We start from the raw sequence: 18,813 nt of genomic DNA on the forward strand, positions 1-18,813 counted from the left end.
AAATCGTGGCCTTCCTGATATTTAGTGTACTGTTTCTGCCTTGTTTACAGTGGATCAGAGTTACACACGCTCATCGTTATCTGTGTGACAACAATGCATCCACCATGAGCAAACAAATGGAAATGCATTACCAATTACAACAAAAGTAATGTTGCTTATGTTATATTATCTTCAAATCAATTTCGTCGTGTTTTATAAGATAAGAGGTTGGTTGTAACACTGCTGTCGCCACTGAGGAGCCTAAATGTTTTGTTTTTTAAAAAAAATCGTCACTCGTTGATCAGCTGTTTTTAGTCAATTATAAGTATTAAATCACAAAATGGTAGTAGAAGTCGAGAGCTTCTTTGGCGTATACATGTTATTTTGCACCAATCCTAAATTTAAAGGTCGCATCTATATTGGATTTACGGTCAACCCTGAGCGTCGCATTGGACAGCACAATGCTGGCCGACATCGAGGGGGAGCGAAGAGGACGAGTGGGAAAGGGCCATGGTAATAACACCAACTGACCTAGCCTACTTCATATTTCAAAATCAACCGACAAATTGGTTATCATTTATGTATGCTTTCATTCTTTTTCCTATTCAGGGAAATGGTTCTGATTATTCATGGTTTTCCTTCGGACATTGCTGCTCTACGGGTGAGTAGTACAACATACTTGGCATAATGTCTTTGTTCAACTTTTTGTATTTGATACTGTTCCTGCGTAACCCAGCAAAAAATTAAGGAATGGGAGTCAGCATTTGTGAGTTTGAGGCAACTTCACAAGCAGCCAACATCCAAGCCGCCGAGCAAAGCACTGATCATGATAGGAGAATCTTTCTTATTAGACCAACTTCTATTGCTGAAAGAAAATATGGGACGAGTGCCGCTCTGCCTTACACTATTTACACGGTAATGTGAGATATGTTGGTGCAGCCCATGTTGATTGGTACATTGTTGGGATTTTCAGTGCATGGGACAAGCCAATAAAGACAAGACGGCATAGCCCCCATGAATGAGAACTCACTTCACTATCAAGGAAAGCAGCTTGATTATGTGAAAGTGGACAGCAGAGGGGGAGAGACTTCTAGGACCTCTATGGGTGTCAAAACGGACTGTCATAAACCTTAAAGGTCCCATTATTCCACCAGGTGAGAGTGTGAGTAGCCGTTACACACTGTTTTGAAAATCGGCCTCTTCTGACATCAGAAGTGGGCGTGTCCACCTAGATGTGTGCTGGATGGATCAGTCTACCCAGTGGACTGTAGCAGGCGTTGCTCATCTACCTGTTCTACATCTCGGTGGACACGCCCACTTGTGATGTCAGAAGAGGCAGATTTTCCAAACGGCTCGTAACGGCTAATCACACTCACGCCTGGTGGTGTGTCACCTTTAACCCAAACCTTTCCCTAGTGACCCTAACCCCCACGCCCGTCCCTCTAGTTTGAGTGGGCGTGGCAGCACCCGCACTCTTCGCGGCGGCTGACCCACGTGCCGCGGCGCGCCACGAAGGAGTCGAGCCTGCAGTTCCACTGGCGCGTGGTCTCGAGCATGCTGCGCGTGCCCCCCTGGGACCGCCTGCCGCTGACCGCCCGCTGGCTCAAGCAGGAGTACCGCATGGACTTTGGGCCCGGCCTCCAGCCGCCCCTCCACATCCCGCTGGCGTTCGGCGCCGTCCGGGCCAAGAAGCAGCAGCAGCAGCAGCAGCCGTCGCAGTCTGAGGAAGAGGAAGAGGTGGCGAAGGACTCGTGTTTCCTGTGCAAACGTCCCGTCAAGGTACGTCTCGGTTTTTGCTGTTCTTCACTTGTAGAGCCTTCAGCGACGCAGTACCAAGGATTCAAGTCCCTTAGCATCTACCGAAGATTAGAGACTTGTTGTAGGGTCGAGACCTTTAGTTGGGGCTGGAAATCAAATTATACTACATAGTGACGTGATGCGATCCGTTATTCTCCTTTCAAGACATCTAACATGATAAAATTTGTCCCTCTGCGAAATGCCGCTTCCTTGAAATCACAGGACAACAATGTATACATGTTGTTTACGTTACATAATATAAATCAAACGTTTGGCCTGCTGTCAGACACCCTACGTCCCGAGCACCTATTCCTCCTTGTTGTTCCAGGCACAATCAGTGGAAAGAAAAGAGTTGACCGTGGCACTTTCCTCTTTCACTAGGCCGCAGAACGACTGTCCTGCCTCCAACCTTCCTGTCCCATGACCAGCCACATGATTTGCCTGGCCCAGCGTTTCCTGCACGCGGAGCCGTCCCACCTCCTCCCAGTGGAGGGCGAGTGTCCATCCTGTCACCACTCTGTGCTCTGGGGTAGCCTGCTCCGCCATCAAAAGGGTTGCCACGGAGACCTGGAAGAGGTCACCGCTGCCACTTCCTCATCACATGTAAGTGTGTGTGTGTGTGTGTGTGTGTGTGTGTGTGTGTGTGTGTGTGTGTGTGTGTGTGTGTGTGTGTGTGTGACAATAAACATATTTGAAACTAACAAGGATAAAGGGCAAAAGACGAGGACACTTGTCAAGTCCATAATATTGCAGACACAAACAAATAAAAACGTGGCGTTGCATTAAGTGAGTTTAACTTGCTAAGTCTTGTCCTCTGGTCTTCCACAGAGCCACTGGGCAGACCAACTGCAGATATGACCAAACGAAGCATGTAAATAATGCAATCATGACAAGACATGTCAAGTTAAGTTAAGTCAAGTTACAGGATACACATTTGTTTTGTTTACTGTATTAGAATATTCCATATACTTGGTGGTAATAGGACTAGAAGGGGATGCTGAGTACTTTTGCACTTAAAAAAGTCTGTATCGGAAAACATTTTTCAATAGAGGATAATAACAGGATTGAGCAGAAGGCAATATAAAGTAGCTTTGTAACAAAGGAAAGCAGGGTAAGGAACTTTGAAGTATAATTTTTTTATAAAAAATGTACATGTCAAGTTAACATTTTTATTATTTTTTTTAACAAGTTGCAAGATACACAATTGCTTTGCATACTGTATTAGAATACTCATATACTTGGTGTTAATAGGACTAGGAGGGGATGCTGAGTACTTTAGCACTTAAAATCTCACCTTCAGCGGCTTGAAGCAAAGTTGCTGATATGTTTTGGGAGTGTACTGAACACTTTGCAGTCTCATGTGAACACAAAATCACCACACGTTATCTTGCATAAAAAAATGAAATAAAGACCTATCTGTTAAAGAGTGTATTCTATTCAATGGTAAAAAAAAAGTATATCAATCATTTAAAATGATTTATTAGTATGTGCATTGGTGTGGAGTGTGTGTGGATGATGGCCAGTTAAAGCAGCCTCACCGGGCCTGAGTCTGACTGATACAACTCTGGGCTGGGTGAGGCTGCACACCTGTGGTGCATCCAGCCATCCCCACACACACCCCAGAGAGCCCCTGCTCCGACGGTCAACACACTCTGAAATAAACGGGTCAACTAAAGTCAGTCACCTCGGTGGTTTGTAACTGGGATAACATACATGGCTTTACATATGATTGTGTTAAAAATAATGTTTTACATATTGCAAATGTTCACAAGAGTTAATATCAAACTTGGCACCAGAATGATGACAATCTGAAGGATCAGTCGGATGGCTAAATGTCAGAAGGTTAATCAGTAAAAGGTAATGCTTTCGACAATGATTCAATGCCAACACTGTGCATGTTGCCTCAACATCTGCGTAGCAGTAAACCATATATGTGGTTTTAATGGATGTGTTAGTCAGTGATTCCTCTTTACTTTCAAAGCATTTGTCTTCATTCAGGAGCAGAAAGGTTGGAAGGGGCTTGCACAGTGATCACAGGCTGGAAGGGAAAACACAATCACAATGAGAACCACAGGAACTGAGGTTATGCAATGTTCCCTTATCCAATGTTCTACATCATGAAGGACGATGTCAAAAAGGGACATCACTTTGGACCAATTATGAAAATTTGATTTGTTCGATTGCAGAATAACCTACTAATACCAAAGGATGAGTTGGGGGTTCAAAGTTTGAAATAGCCCCAAAAGTAAGCTTGGCTTGTGCTGTTAGACATTTCCCTCACCATTCTGGATCCCGGTGAACAACATTTGATCACTTTGCAGCAGTAGACCGCCAGGGTAACGGAGATAGCCACCAGTGCCGTCTGCACCAGCGTCCCCCCCGCGTGCAGGTTATGGAAGGCATTCTGTTGGTGAACACACAGGGCCGTGGCCGTTAGACGTCCATAGCACTAATAGATGCTGCAGGGTCACGCCTCAATGTAGTGTACAAATGCAACTTTTACCTTTAATTATGTCTGCCTGAACTTTATTTTTTGCACTTATATGAACCTGAAAAATACTTACATTAACACATTTTGGTATTTTCTTTTATATTTATATTTTGCAAGACCCAAAATGAATACCAAATAAAAAAAATCATTTTATCCAACTTCCTGGCAGATTCAACATTCTTGGCCCACCTCCAACTTGTGTTGCACAAAATTCCCAATTTTTTCCGCAGCGTTGAACGTAGAAGATGAAACATGGGAGACGGTGCTACTTGCCTCCATTTTTTTGCAAATGCTTTGCTTGGAGGTCTTATTGCTGTACTCGTCAAACCAGCAGCCATGCAAAACGCCGTTCTCAAACTGCCCCATCGTGAGGATGAAGCCGCACACCGAGGCAGCGATGGCCAGGATCTGCATGGTAAGGCAGGCTCTCAACTGTGGATACACGGAGGGGAAGGTTAAGGGGAAATCCCCAGCCTAAATATGTCTGTTCGATCGGATTTTAATTTGGAACCGGAGACGCTTGTGTTTCGAACGAAGACAGCCACACACAATATGTTGTGTTGAACACAGTTTGTAGCAATTTGACACACACACACACACACACACACACACACACACACACACACACACACACACACACACACACACAGTTTCATCATGTTTGTGATTAGTCCAAATTAACTTTGTGATTCTCTGGGCAGTTCTACAAAGTTAGAGAATTAAGCCGGTGACCGAAATAATATATACTGTATATATATATTTATTTTTTTCTTTGTTCTACGGTTACTTACAGTGGGAATGTGGAGCGTCGTAGCAGCGATGGCCAGACTTCCAGCTAGTATCACCTGGGAAATAAATGCAAAGGACACTCAATCCCCTGTCTAATGACAGCAAGGTTAAATAAGTCACCACCGTTGGCCCCAGTTATATAGTCAAACAATATTTTGTGGATGATTTTCGCTAAATCTTCCTACATCGAATAAAGGAAAATATAGCCTACAGGTTGACCATTTAGTTTGTCTATCCCTGTGTAGCTGACGTAAAAAAAAATCTGAATCTGAACATTATACCCAGTATGGTACCCAATTTTTCTAATGAAACATTATATGATACTCACCACTACAGAGGCAATGGTGAACAAAACCCTCAGAACGGTTTCGCCACGCACGGAATCGATGTAGACTAACCCAAACACCCAGGACATCTGATACAAAGTCAGGCCTATCTGGGTGATCTTCGAAAAGTAAACAAGAAATAGTTTGGGTTCATTGGGTTCAACATCTTAACACTCTTATGACCACACTCGCTCACACACGCTGACACGCACGCTGGCACACGCACTCACACGCACTACAGTGGATGTTTTGTACCCCTAATTCTTTAGGTTGGGCCTCCAGGTACTTCTGTTTGCGTTCCGGGTTCTTCTGGAACGTCACCGAGACCAGAGGACCTTGCTCAACCTCAATCGGTGGGCTGTTCCCCGTGGTTCTTGTTCCCTCTTCCTTGTCTTGAAGTCAGAAAAAAAAATGCGTTCGGATGGTTGCACAAGAGTTGAAGGAAGTTTCTTACCAGACAAACAAAACTGAGAAGGAAGTAAATGCCTAAAGTTACTGCGTATACTGATGCAATTAGTAAATTCACAATCCCAAATCGTTAGCAAAGGGATCTACTTATTGTTTACACATAAAGAAGCAAAGCATTGTGTTATCTTACCTGCCATGATAATAACGGTTCTTCGTCCGCGTTATTCTGCTCCCCTCCCTGAATCCTGTCTGCGCGCAGCCCCGCCCCTTTTGTGTGAAATGGGGATTGGCACATCTGCTCTACTGTCCTCGATGTTACATTAAAGGAGACATAGCATGGTGTTTTCCCGACATAGTATATGAGTTATAGAAAACATGTTTTTGAAGCTGTTTGCTGGAAATGGCTTTTAGGTAAAAAAATCTCTCCTACCGGTATTCCCATCTTTTTCTGGCCCTTCAGAATGCAGTGGGCGTGTTCACGTAGATGTACGCTTGATAGATCAGTCTACCAGCCTACCCAGTGAACTGCAGCAAATGTGGCTCATCTAACCTTCACACATCTGGGTGGACACGCCCACTTGTGCTGTCACTATGCAAATCTTTCCTTCCCTGTGCTAAACAGCTTGTACCAGATAATCACACCCACACCATGGTGGCATGGCATGAGCCCTTTAATGCAAATGAGCTGCTGTCCATTGCTTACAAATTAGCTGTCAAAGTGAACCACAGCATGGAGGAGAAGTGATTGTTGCCGTTTGCGGACTCGGAGCTCACTATCCATATAATATAATAAAAAAATAAATGATAATATTAATATATAGGTATCTATATAATATAATATCTAATTAGTTATTGTTATTATTATCATGCTACACGTGAACCTCCAGATGGCGCAATTTGATTGGTTCGCTATCTCGTGATATTGGGCAATATTATCCCATGATTGAGATCTCAAATTCGGGATATTGTTTTCATCGCAGAATGTCCCGCTTTGTTTGATAAAAAACAAAAAAATCCTGGCAAAAAGTGTTATCTTGTTTATTTTTCGACGGGGTTTCACCCTCAAATTCCACTTTTCTCAGGGTATCATTTTTTGTCAAGTAATTTGAAAGTTCCATTCAAAAGTGGCGGCTAAGATAATACACTGAATATTGCATTTTAGGTTCACTTGTCTGTTCTAAAAATCTGTTCAAAAAGATGTTGACGTCACTGCTTTACGGCAAGTTCTGAGTCACTTTGCCACTTCCGCATATATAATATTTATAATATATATAATATACTATATATATATATACATATAATATATAAAAATTAACTTAGACGGAAAGTCCTCCTTAAGATAATGTTTCTGATTCTGCTTCAGCTTTAGATGCCATCAAGCATCAGTAATCAGTCACAAGTCTGTCCCTGACCAATCAGCATTCGTTAGCAGAATGCTAGAATCTACAATAAAATCTGCGATATGTAAGCTTATAAGTAGGTGAAAGAGATAGCCGTCTAGCCCCATAGACCCCCATTCAATCCCCCAGTGGAATTCTAATGGAATTGCAACCAAGTTCGAAGGAATGGGGCTCAATAGAGTGACAAGGCTCTCCATAGACGGGCTTTGTTTGGAGGCGGAGGGGGTTGGGGAAGTGGGTGGTAATATTCAGAAAAAAGTGTTTCATGTATGCATTTTTCAGATAGAAAAACACGCAATCAGACTGAGTACTTTTATTAAAAATGATTACGGGAGGCTGTATATAAATGGTCTTTATCAGTGGGAAAGACATATTACAAAATAATCAGTGGCCTAAAGTGATTTATTTCGTGAAAAGCTGGACTGAAATCTAGGACATAACATAGCAACAAAAGTGCACTTTTAAAATAATAATGTGTTTCGTTGTTTGTACAGTAATAAAGAATAATGTAATTCGTTTTCACATTAAGCTACATTCAGACACTGGCAGCTTGTTATGAGCATTAATCTCAGTGCAATAAGGTTTCGCGAGAAATGATGTTCCCTTAACTCAAACCATGCGTTACATTATTCCCTTTTTAATCACAAGCACATTGACCCTGCTCAAATTATATGACTCTATTTTGGATATCAAAGCACAAAATTCTATCACAACAAAACAATCAACCACTCAAAAAGATTAGCAGCTGGACATTTTGAAATAGATGAAACCATGTCAGAGTGTGCGTTTGCGTATTTCGGTCATCCAGCAGTGATTGGTGAGGACGTAATGATGCTCCATTATGCCACTAAGGGGGAGCATTGTAGAAAAACTAGGACGTTATGATCCACGATGTTGTCGAAAAAGTGGACACATCACACACATATGCAACGCTTACTTCTGGAACTACGTCTAACTATGGACCCCACCTCGTCTTAGGGGGTTTAATCGAATTGGGTTATGAATTGTGCAGTCACGTCAATTCTGACATCAACAGTCACCAAACGTAGCCAATTAGATAATAATAATTGCGTAGCCTTTGTTCAGAGCAGTTTGATATAGCATATAGCATAGCCACTCCGGACGGGGTCAAGCTCAAAGTGCCTGATAGCTGTTGGCTCTCCTTCTTCTGCCCACTACGTAGGCCAACACCACGACGATGATGAGTACCAGGAGGATGACCCCCACAGCGATGGCCACGCTGTAAGTGGGGACGTCCGCCGGGCAGGGGTCGGCTGAAACACACAGGGAGACACACGCATACGTTAGTAGATGATCCTAGCTCCTCCCCCCGTTTTCTCTAACTGTTGTTTTTTTGCGGTGCCATTTCGTGGTTGTCTTATCTTTTGCGTTTTTGTCATCTTTGCACCTTATTTCATGCGGCTGTTTTTTTCATTGCAGTTGGACCAAAATAAATCCCTGTATTTCTTGTCTCAAAACCTTCCTGATTCTGATATACAGGGGCAGGTATGGTCAGATAAGGATGGTAAGTAAATAAGGAACCCGAACAATTACCCATAATTACACACTATTGTTCCCTTACACTTAAACAAATCATTTCCTTGATTTGTGTTGTGTTTCTCATGTTCTCTATTATCCCCAAGATAACAAAAGTAATCCTAATGAATGGTTGTTTTTCTTCTTCTTACTCAGTCCTTATTTCCTCATTTGTCTGTGCTCAGAACCAGGATGTTAGGCTGCAAAGTAGATGCCTCAATCCTACCCTGCTGTAAGCTCACATGTCTGCTATGTCTGCTTGCTGCTCCTCTAGTGTACCCGAGCGTTTGTGCAAAAAGAGAAACATTTAGATTTGGAAAACGTACAAACGCCAAACTCATTGCTTTTGGTGAAGTTGAAGGCCTGCATCCGGTCTTGATTGACGTCCAGGTAGAGTCCCTTGCCCATGTAGATGGACTCGTTCCTACAGGAGTAGGAGTGACCCACCTGGGCAGCGAACAGATGCAGGGAATCGTTGCGCTGGGAGTACTTGACAGCTGAAAGAGGCCCCGAAAAGAGTCAACAACAGTGTGGTGGCAAAGTGTCTAATGGTCTGATCCCATTATTGTGTCTGACTCGTTTGTCTGCTTGACAACGAACAGAGCTCAGCAGGGAGTGTCATCGGATCTATTAATAGCAACAACAAAAAATGTTTATGCCAGTCCCGCAAGGGAACTTGTTGTCGAGTGTGAATGGATCTAGTTTGGGAGTGTTTCTCCGCTCACACAGTGATATCGGTTAGTGTTGTGCCATAGCGACCGGGAGCCCGAAGGGGCCGACAGCTGATCCTCCTGATTCGGCTCGATCACAAGTAGTCTGACATTTTGTCAATCATTAACTGGCTGTAAACATACAATGTCAAACATAGGCCACCAGCATTACGACAGACACCAGCCAGACACCTAGCCTCGTTCCAGGGTGCTCTCTGGTCACATGCTGCTTAGGGCGGGGCAGGTGGAGTTTGCTTACCTGCTGTGCCGAAGGGGTAGAAGAGGCTGAAGGACACTTCCTTCACATAGACGCTATTTCCGGTGGTGTTCTGGAAAGAAAACAGATAAGAAGACACGGGTAAATGAGTTAACAGTGGAAGCGTTTGCTTTTTTTTTTAGACATGGATGTTGACATTGCAATAAAAAAAATCTGGTTATCATGGTCAAGTCTTGTGATTTGACCTAAGAAAGCTCACGTGCAATGTGATGCACAACCACAGATAGATACCACAGACAGGAAGTTTCCATGTCACATGTTAGTGACTAGTATTCTCAACAATACATGACCACTACCTTAAATTTGTATGGAGGGTTCCCTTATGAAAGTACCTACATTGCTGAATGGTAATCTTTCATTGTATTAAATATTAACACCCTGGCAAAAAAATAAAACCTTTTCACACTTTCACACTCAATGTACGAATATCAAGGTTAAAAATGGTAGAAGTTATCTGCCACTAATACAACATTTATTGTCATTGTTACAGACTTCATTTCCGTTATGGATAGGCCATAGTTACCTTCTCGTATATGAACAATATGAACCCTTCCCCAAAGGTAATGTTAAGAGAGGCAGTTTTTTCCTGACAAGCTGAAGAGGTTGTATTCGTCAGGACTGGCTGAACAATAAAGGTTCCGTTGACCTTGATGTAGAAAGAGAGAAACAGGTTATTTTTTATAACGTATCAAATAGGAAGCAGAAAGTAGGATTGCGGTTAAGAACTTAATAAATGTTGGTTCTGCCGAAACATCAGAACATTATGGCTCTCATGAAGCTCTTGGTAGCAGACTTTAGAATCAGGATTATTCTCTGTTACGATACGATATCTAGGTGACATAGGTGTGACGGCGGTTCTGGTGGAGTTTGCAGTTGTTGGTGCAATTTCAGAGATAGTGATAGCTGCCCCGAGTTGCAAGGGTGGATCCCTGGTGCGGGTTGAGCTAGGTACAACGTTTGGAAAGAAAGTGTGTGCTACTTTACCTTGTCAGACACCAGGCGGATCTGTAAAGCCATTTGAGCCAGCTGACACATGGAGCCGTTTTTGGTGATGTTGTATTTTCCCATGATCAAGTGGGCAGAAGGTGTTGGTGTGGGAGGCACCGGTTTGACGGTGGTGGTGGGCTTCCCAGTGGTTGTGGTGGGCTTTGCAGTCGTTGTGTTGGGCTCTCCAGTCGTTGTGGGGGGCTTCGCAGTCGTTGTGGTGGGCTTTGCAGTCGTTGGGGTGGGCTTTGCAGTCGTTGTGGTGGGCTTTGCGGTCGTTGTGGTGGGCTTTGCGGTCGTTGTGGTGGGCTTTGCAGTCGTTGTGGTGGGCTTTGCGGTCGTTGTGGTGGGCTTTGCAGTCGTTGTGGTGGGCTTTGCGGTCGTTGTGGGGGGCTTTGCAGTCGTTGTGGTGGGCTTTGCAGTCGTTGTGGTGGGCTTTGCAGTCGTTGTGGTGGGCTTTGCAGTCGTTGTGGTGGGCTTTTTCGTTGTGGTGGGCTTTTTCGTTGTCGTGGTGTTTGGCTGTATCGTTGTCGGGGTGATTGGCTTTGGTTTCGTGGTGTGCCGTTTAGTTGTCTTCTTCTTCTGCTCCATTGTGTTTGCCAACTCTTCGGTCCCCACTTGAGGGGTGCTGAACTGGAACTCAGCGATCGCCGGGGCAGGAGGGCTGCTTTTTATAAAGTCCTCAGCAACTGTAAGATAAGACAATTAACTAAGGTTAAGTGTCCTAGGCTTGGGCTTAACTAACGGTATGCTCTGTGTTTTAAAGAAATTGTTCTCAAACTATATTTAATAATATAGTTTTCTAAGATATTTTTCCAGCCTACCCCTTTCACCAGCACAAAACATTCTGAATAGGGAGGGCCAAACGATGACATTATTAAATAGTGTCATGTTTTTGAGAATACGTAAATGGAATGGATGTTACAAATACTTCGCTTAGTGAGACACATTGGGCTTGTCGTTCACTTATTTTTTGGTCCTTCATTGGGAATATTTACCACCCTTTAAATCACACACAACAAGTGGCAGTATTCTGATTCGACTAATTATATGAAGGTGGAATTATTTTACAATTGTTAATTTCCCAAATTGAAACAACAAAGGTTAACTTTTTTACAAGTACCCCCTGCACCTCCTCAAACAACCCCAAGGGGTACACGTAACCCACGTTCAGAAATGCTTTCATAAAGCATCGAGTAAAAGTGGAACGTATGACTTTATGACAGATTTGAGCCTGGAATTCGTATTTATCAGTAAAGGAAACTCGCTAAACGCCATCACGCACGTTTCAAACAGATAGGACTATTGTCAGCATTTTAAAGTCAATAGAAACGGGAAGTCACACAGGCTACTGGGAAAACTACGAAACCTAACACCTTCAACCAAACTCATCAAGCGGTCTCATGCCTGCTCGACATAAACCGTTCAATGTCGAGTTGCGGGCTTTCCTAGGAGCCTTACTCCACATGCAGTCAATCAAGCGTATAGGTATATTATTATAAGCTCTGAAAATGGTTATATTAAAATGACCTCACAGAAGTCTAACACCATACAATCCTAATTTACTTAGAAGTTTTTATTTAATGTGAATGTGACTTACCCGAAGCAGCAGTGCACAAAACAACCAAAAACAAAAGTCCGCACTTCATGGTGGCTGGAGATCAGGCCGACTAACCGTTGCTGAGAGTGAAGTGACACACGACTCGCTCCAGAGACTGCACGCAACTCAATGTGGAAGCAGGCTGTGCTGAGCTTTTGTAAAATCCAGGAAACGAAACGAAACTAAAATAGGCCTATGGTGCATGTGAACGTTTGCTGAGCAAACGTGTCATAGGACAACCTGATTCCGCAATTTAACAGTAAATGAAACCAAACAGATAGATGACCTTACCCTTCACTAACTATATCTAAATGACCGCTCACCCAACTTGTGAGCCTATAACTCAATTTGTGAATAGTATGTGAGTTGCGTTTTTTTTTGTCTATTGGGGTGGCTGGGTGGCTGTTTTTGTTTATATATTAAAAAAACAAACATTCCAATGCTTGTTGTTGAAATGGATTTGTCCTAACAAATGGGGGGGGGAAATAATCCAAAATAAATATAAATGTGAGGGGGCCACCACGGTTTGCTGTCTGGTCGTTTACTGAACGTAACAATGCAAAACTTTATTGTAGGCCTATACGGATGAAAATGGCGAGGCATTGTAAAATGTGAAAAGACACAGACCACGCTCACAGACCAACCCATGAACAAGTGCTGGATCGAGTTCTGACCCCCGACGGACATGCACCCCCCCCCCCCCCCCCCCCCCCTTGCCTAAATGCGCACGCTGCATAGCGCGTTTCCTGCCTTTTGATGGCAACACATTACACATAATGGCCTACTACGACTGTTATTACAAACCTGCACAATTCATTTTTTATTAAACCTACATTTCAGTACAGTAATGTATTGTATTATGCATGCATAAACCACTAAGTAAGCGTAATGTCTGCGAGTGACTTTAGGTTAGTAAGTTTATTCCTCATGCCCTGCTAGGCCTATATATTATCATGCCTCGGTCCAGTTATAAATCATCGTATCATATCCGGTTCAATCGCGTTTCATAATAAAGGTCCTGCTAGCTGTACCAAACATATACAAGAGGAGAATCCAAGGGGAGAACAAACTGAAACTTTTTCAGTCAGATCAAATACGTTCAGTACCAAAAATGGCCCTGGTCCTCTGTGTGTGATAACGGTTACAGTGCTTGTCATTCCACTACATTGCATGAGCTGTATCTTAAAAGTGTCTCTAGTTTCGAACTTAAGCATCTCAATAATTGTCTAATGATAGCAGTTTGGAAGTCTTCCGCTTCTGCGCAATGTAAATATTGACTTACAACTAATAATATTCTTAATTTTACAAAATGTTGCGATATATAGACTAGCACTTTTAATATTAATAAGGTGTCTGAGTGCATAAAAAAACATCAAAATATAGCTTGTGTTTAATTAAACCACCTCAGAGCCGAGCGAATCCCCTGCCATGGGACTATACCAGAAAGACTCGTCTTTAACCGATATTAGGGTTAATTTGAGACTAATCATGTCTCCCTTCCTCCCTAAGTCGTCCCTCGTTTCTCCGGGTAGGCCTACTACTATAACTTTTGTTCTGATACTATTAAACCGTCGTAGTTAAATGTTTTTATTTTGCCATCCTCAAAAAGCAGGGAGTTTATGGTGAGTAAGGCAGAACCAGACCACAACAAAATATAATCTATATGGCTTTCATTTACTTTGGACACTCGCATCTCCCCTTCTTAAGATGTAAGTTTTTTTGAAAATTGAATTAGAGTTACCATCACTTTTAAACACATTCATTGTATGCACGTGCTTTCTGGTAACGTAAAATTGCAATACACCAAGTTTTAGGTCACAAACACATTAAAGTGTAAAAGGGTATATGTTTGGTGGTTATTTTCCCGGGAAATCTGTAAACCAATCATAATGCGAGGAGGCATGAGACCACGCCCACTGTACGATACAACAGGCAACAACGGTGCATTACCATAAAAGGAACATGTTTGCACATGCGCAGTGGCGTCAGTTTTGTTTGAAGTGAACTGCTGCTTGGAACTGCCCAGTAAGCACGAAAGTCGATAAGCAGAGCATTCAACCCCACATTTGTTCGATTCCTTGATATATCAATCTATTGCCTCTATGCATCGTAGGAACGATGTTAGGCCACCACCACTATCCAAATGCGGAGAAATCCCAACAATTGATCAACTATGTGGAGGATTATCTGGAATGTGTTGAGTCCCTTCCTCTGGACATACAAAGAAATGTTTCTCTGCTACGCGAAATAGATTCAAAGTATCAAGGTAAGACATTGCCCTTTTCTACCAACCACAATGTTTCTGTTTCGATGTGTTAACTTGCAATCGTCTTCTGAGTCGATGTGCAGAAATGGTGTGGCTTGTGTCTAACCATTTTGCAAACCCCACCGCCAGAACCCCCGCTCGCCTATAGCCCTGACTGACTTTATCTGTTAAAAATAGGCAATGTACGGACTGAATTAACGCAAATAAGAGCCAGACCGACGTCGGTAAACAACTTGTTTTGAACGCGACAGTGCAGAACAGCCATTTGTTTTCGCGTTGTTATCGTTTTTCAAGATGTATGTGTATATATACGCAGCATGTGGCCCTTCAAACTTTCTCCCTCGAAGAAACGTTATGTTATTGCGTGCTGAAATTGTATGTTTTGCACGTATGGTTTTGCGTTATTTTATTTTATGAATCGGGTTGTCGGAGGGCGTTCATCCCAGTTCATGGACGCTTGTGGTCGAAGGCAGGACAGTTGTAGTCCATTTTGCATGCACTCTGGTCATATGTACTGGCATCTTTGACCACTAGACGGTTTTATGTATATATACTTTGTCGATTTTGTCAGTCTTTATTCTCCGTTCAACTACGTCGACTATCGACTGCACAGCCGGATTATTCTTTTCTTTGAGGCGATCCAATGAACATTTGTTATTCGTCACTTCCTGGAGACGTATGCCCCGCCCTTCAATGCGGAAGAGCAGATTTTCCTCCTCCCTGAGTTTACAGCGGATACACACTGACCGAGCTCCAGACATGAACGAGAACCTCTGAAATACCCTGACAGCCATACACACAGACGCAGGCCAATTGCTTTTCTATTGTCTCAATACCCTTTATTTTCTAGTCAATGTTACTGTGTTTTTGCAAAAAGAAGAAATTGGCATTGTGTTTTTTAAAATGTTAACTCCATTGGTTTTGTGGCGTTTTTTGCAGAGGTGCTCCAGGAGGTCGACGACGTGTTTGAGCGCTACAAGGGCGAGCAGGACGCCGCTCAACGCAAGCGGCTCCAGGGGCAGCTGCAGCGCGCGCTCATCCTCAGCCAGGAGCTAGGCGATGAGAAGATCCACGTGGTCACCCAGATGACCGAGCTGGTGGAGAACCGCTCGCGGCAGATGGACAGCCACTCCCAGTGCCTCCAGGAGCCCGCCGAGTCGGAGCGGCCCCCCGCCGCGGTCGAGAGGCGCTCCGGGCCCCCCCAGGAGCCCCCGGCGCCGCCCGAGCGCTCGTCCGCCCGCCGGCCCCGGCGCCAGCGCAACAGCGAGAGCCGGGACTCGTGCCACAATTCGGCCAACGGCTCGCTGGCGGACGACCCGGTGGACGAGCCTCCGAGCTCGCAGCCCCGCGAGAAGAAGTCCAAGTCGGCGAAGAAGAAGAAGCGCAAGGCCAAGCAGGAGCGCGACGCGTCGCCCGTGGACTTCGCCATCGACCCCAACGAGCCCACCTACTGCCTGTGCGAGCAGGTGTCCTACGGCGAGATGATCGGCTGCGACAACGAGCAGTGTCCCATCGAGTGGTTCCACTTCTCCTGCGTGGGCCTCACCTACAAGCCCAAGGGCAAGTGGTACTGTCCCAAGTGCCGGGGGGACAGCGAAAAGACAATGGACAAAAGCCTGGACAAGAACAGAAAGGACCGACGGTCGAGGTAGCTCAGCGGCGCTCCTTCCCTGCCTCGGCCCGTGAATGTGCGACAGATCCGTCGAGGACTCTTATGTACTGGTGCTTACCCCCCCCCCCCCCCTCCGTCAAAGGACTTGTTAGTTAGTGTTGTACGGTTACATCACTGGTGGTCACCGCTGGCTGGCTATATCTTGGTTTTATAGTCAACGGAGAGGTCATCATGTTGTTGTTGTTGTTGTTGTTGTTGTGACATTTCCTCAGTCAGGGACAGCCATTGCCTTGTTTTGTTTTTTATTTGTTCCGTGAAACATTCTGGTTCTCAGTGTGAATGAGCAAAATGTGTATCCGTTTTGGTTTGCGATTGTTGTAGAAAACACTCTAGTTTAATACAAAGCAATGTCTTTCCATGTCTTTAATGAGTTATTTTTTTATTGGAACGTCTGAACGGGTCATTCCTGAATCCATTGAAACCCTTCTGAACGTCTCTCAGCCTGATCAAGGATGGTGGAGGCCCGCATGATTCTCGGAAAATAAGCGTTTGTGTGTGACGTGTCTGAGGGGTCAGCATTAAGACCCCAGAGGAGCTCTACACCTCTCTTTGGACCTCGTTCGTATTGTTAAGCACTCCCTTGATTTCACTGTTTTTTTTTTGTACAACATAATGATATATATATATACAAAAATAAGCACATTAAAACAAAGTTAAACAGACGAGTGAGCAAACGTTTCACTGTTTCTTTCCCCACTAGGCAAAGGTGGTGATAACATCGAGTTTCCTTTGCGTCGTTTTTACATGGTTTGCAGTCACACCTGGCTTTCATTTGTAATCAATCCCCAAATCCCATTGCTACAAATGTCTTTTCAACACTATTAAATCACGACAACTAATAACACTAATATTGTGAGTGAACCCATTTGACTCTTGTGGTATAAATCACCCAGACTACTGATATAATCAAAAACAAGAAGCAATGACTCCGTTGTGCAAATCTACAATCAGGTGCTTGGAGAGGGCAAGATAGAGCCTTTCACATCCTCTTTTGAACTGAATAACCTCAAACCTCTGGTCCTTGTGTTTCTCATTTTTATGAGCGATCGTTGGGCCAATAGCCTAAAGTCAAGCCCTAGCTCTATACAGTGAATGTTTCTGGTTTTCTCTGGTATTCTGACTGAAGGGGTCTCTCGAATCTACTACGGCCGTTTCTGTCCCAAGAACGCCATAGATGTGTCTAAGCAGCCCCACCACAACACTAACACTCCATCTTCATGTCCAAAGTGAGTATATTTGCACCGTTTTACATCAACATCACCCAAGTTAAAAATTGTACAACAAGTGCATGGTACACTCCAACATTCAGACTCTGGATTCTTTATTAGAGTTGAAAGAAACGATTTGTCACAGTTGCAAAGTTTAACATTGAAAATAATATTAACAAAATACTTGTACAAATACATCACACATGCTCTCAACGGACCATGGCTTTTGGTTCCCTGCTTAACATGAACATATTAATATGAATAACATTTTGAATTGGGACTCCATTGTCTGACCTGAGCCAGAGTCTATTTTGTCTTGCACAAGGCTGACCTCCGCCAGATGTAATGCACAGACAGCGATACAAGTGTTCGCAGAATTGTCACCTGAATCCGCACAGGTCTCCATCCAGGTGTTCTCCACTGAAGGTGTCGTGGTACGCATTACAAACCATATTTTTTCTCCTTTTCTTTCTGTGGTCCGGTTTATTTAGCTTAAAATTAATATTTTAAAAACTGCCCTTAAAGTTTAGTTGTCCTCGTCTTCACTGCTGCTTGACTCTCCAAACAGATCCCCTTCGTCTCTGGTTGCCGTGGCGACGGACGGTGATGTTAGTCTGAGGCTGATGAGGGAGGGACTCTGGCTGAGGCCCAGCAGTAGCCCGCCACCCAGAGGCGACACACACTGGATGCGGGCGTCGGGTGAGAACACGGACAAGACGCTCCCACGGTCCAGATCCCACAGGCTGATCTTGTCTTGTCAGAACAAACAAAAGCAAACTCAGTCAATTATAATCTCGAACTGACTATTTAAAACCAGGGTCGATTGTCATCTCTAAACAATCCTAGCCCAGAACAGTGGGCATTCCTTACAATTTACTTTTATTTGTATTGCTTGAGTTTGACATTTACACTTATTCCTTCTGGTTTATCCAAATTTCAAGTGAGATTGAGGAATTAAAGTGTTTAATTTCTGCACAATAGCTGTATGAATACCATGGTATGGACACAATAACAGTTATCGAATACATTTAATAAACCCATTTAATAAATAGCTGTCCAAAGCCACCGAATTACGAAAATATCGTTTCCGTTGCTTAGCCAGTGACCTTTTAACCGTCTCTTTCGTTTCCCATTTTCTCACCTGAAAGCAGAAACGCTTTGGCTCCGCCCTCGGTCATATGAAGCCGGCTCGACACGCTGAACTTCAGGTCCCCGTAGCCAGAGATACGCTTGTGTTTTCGTTTGAAAGGGTCCCAAACCTTCAGCCTGCAGACAGACACAAGGTGCTTTACTAACAAAAGACCAGTCAAATGCAAAGAAAAACTCCTGGCGTTCACTGGTAACTTCAATGCGTTCACTGGTAATTGTTT

General features: G+C 43.8%; 4 protein-coding genes across 4 annotated transcripts; 2 read left to right on the plus strand and 2 right to left on the minus strand.

Annotated features, from left to right (window-relative positions):
* Positions 1–50: 50 nt before the first annotated feature.
* slx1b (SLX1 homolog B, structure-specific endonuclease subunit) lies at positions 51–4,553 on the plus strand. Its single transcript, XM_056575258.1, has 5 exons — positions 51–492; positions 589–640; positions 1,426–1,758; positions 2,158–2,379; positions 2,605–4,553. Exons 1-5 carry the CDS (start codon positions 320–322, stop codon positions 2,632–2,634), a joined length of 810 nt encoding a protein of 269 aa, XP_056431233.1. The 5' UTR covers positions 51–319; the 3' UTR covers positions 2,635–4,553.
* On the minus strand, positions 2,890–6,075 carry LOC130369745 (uncharacterized). The gene is made up of 7 exons (XM_056575262.1): positions 5,981–6,075; positions 5,638–5,774; positions 5,385–5,501; positions 5,059–5,112; positions 4,541–4,699; positions 4,058–4,180; positions 2,890–3,814 (listed from the first exon to the last, which is right to left on the minus strand). The coding sequence occupies exons 1-7, from the start codon at positions 5,985–5,987 to the stop codon at positions 3,767–3,769; spliced, it is 645 nt and encodes a 214-aa protein (XP_056431237.1). The 5' UTR covers positions 5,988–6,075; the 3' UTR covers positions 2,890–3,766.
* Positions 6,076–7,509: 1,434 nt separating this feature from the next.
* On the minus strand, positions 7,510–12,556 carry cd68 (CD68 molecule). Its single transcript, XM_056575967.1, has 6 exons — positions 12,298–12,556; positions 10,698–11,386; positions 10,237–10,359; positions 9,696–9,765; positions 9,053–9,223; positions 7,510–8,464 (listed from the first exon to the last, which is right to left on the minus strand). Exons 1-6 carry the CDS (start codon positions 12,344–12,346, stop codon positions 8,325–8,327), a joined length of 1,242 nt encoding a protein of 413 aa, XP_056431942.1. The 5' UTR covers positions 12,347–12,556; the 3' UTR covers positions 7,510–8,324.
* A 1,835-nt stretch (positions 12,557–14,391) lies between these two features.
* ing2 (inhibitor of growth family, member 2) lies at positions 14,392–17,653 on the plus strand. The gene is made up of 2 exons (XM_056576043.1): positions 14,392–14,563; positions 15,503–17,653. Exons 1-2 carry the CDS (start codon positions 14,416–14,418, stop codon positions 16,213–16,215), a joined length of 861 nt encoding a protein of 286 aa, XP_056432018.1. The 5' UTR covers positions 14,392–14,415; the 3' UTR covers positions 16,216–17,653.
* The last annotated feature ends 1,160 nt before the right edge of the window (positions 17,654–18,813 follow it).

This window comes from Gadus chalcogrammus, chromosome 17 (genome assembly GCF_026213295.1).
Source record: "Gadus chalcogrammus isolate NIFS_2021 chromosome 17, NIFS_Gcha_1.0, whole genome shotgun sequence".
Taxonomy (NCBI): Eukaryota; Metazoa; Chordata; class Actinopteri; order Gadiformes; family Gadidae; genus Gadus; species Gadus chalcogrammus.

Excerpts from the sequence above, each read along its gene's own strand:
- slx1b (XM_056575258.1), top strand. The coding sequence starts at position 320 with ATGGTAGTAGAAGTCGAGAGCTTCTTTGGCGTATACATGTTATTTTGC. Across the intron at positions 1,759-2,157 it reads TGTGCAAACGTCCCGTCAAG|GCCGCAGAACGACTGTCCTG; the intron begins GTACGTCTCGGT and ends CTCTTTCACTAG. Across the intron at positions 2,380-2,604 it reads CTGCCACTTCCTCATCACAT|AGCCACTGGGCAGACCAACT; the intron begins GTAAGTGTGTGT and ends GGTCTTCCACAG.
- LOC130369745 (XM_056575262.1), bottom strand. Across the intron at positions 5,113-5,384 it reads TCACCATTGCCTCTGTAGTG|GTGATACTAGCTGGAAGTCT; the intron begins GTGAGTATCATA and ends TTTATTTCCCAG. Across the intron at positions 4,181-4,540 it reads GCATTTGCAAAAAAATGGAG|AATGCCTTCCATAACCTGCA; the intron begins GCAAGTAGCACC and ends GTTCACCAACAG.
- cd68 (XM_056575967.1), bottom strand. The coding sequence starts at position 12,346 with ATGAAGTGCGGACTTTTGTTTTTGGTTGTTTTGTGCACTGCTGCTTCG. Across the intron at positions 11,387-12,297 it reads TTTGTGCACTGCTGCTTCGG|TTGCTGAGGACTTTATAAAA; the intron begins GTAAGTCACATT and ends CTTATCTTACAG. Across the intron at positions 9,224-9,695 it reads CTACCCCTTCGGCACAGCAG|CTGTCAAGTACTCCCAGCGC; the intron begins GTAAGCAAACTC and ends GGCCTCTTTCAG.
- ing2 (XM_056576043.1), top strand. The coding sequence starts at position 14,416 with ATGTTAGGCCACCACCACTATCCAAATGCGGAGAAATCCCAACAATTG. Across the intron at positions 14,564-15,502 it reads AATAGATTCAAAGTATCAAG|AGGTGCTCCAGGAGGTCGAC; the intron begins GTAAGACATTGC and ends CGTTTTTTGCAG.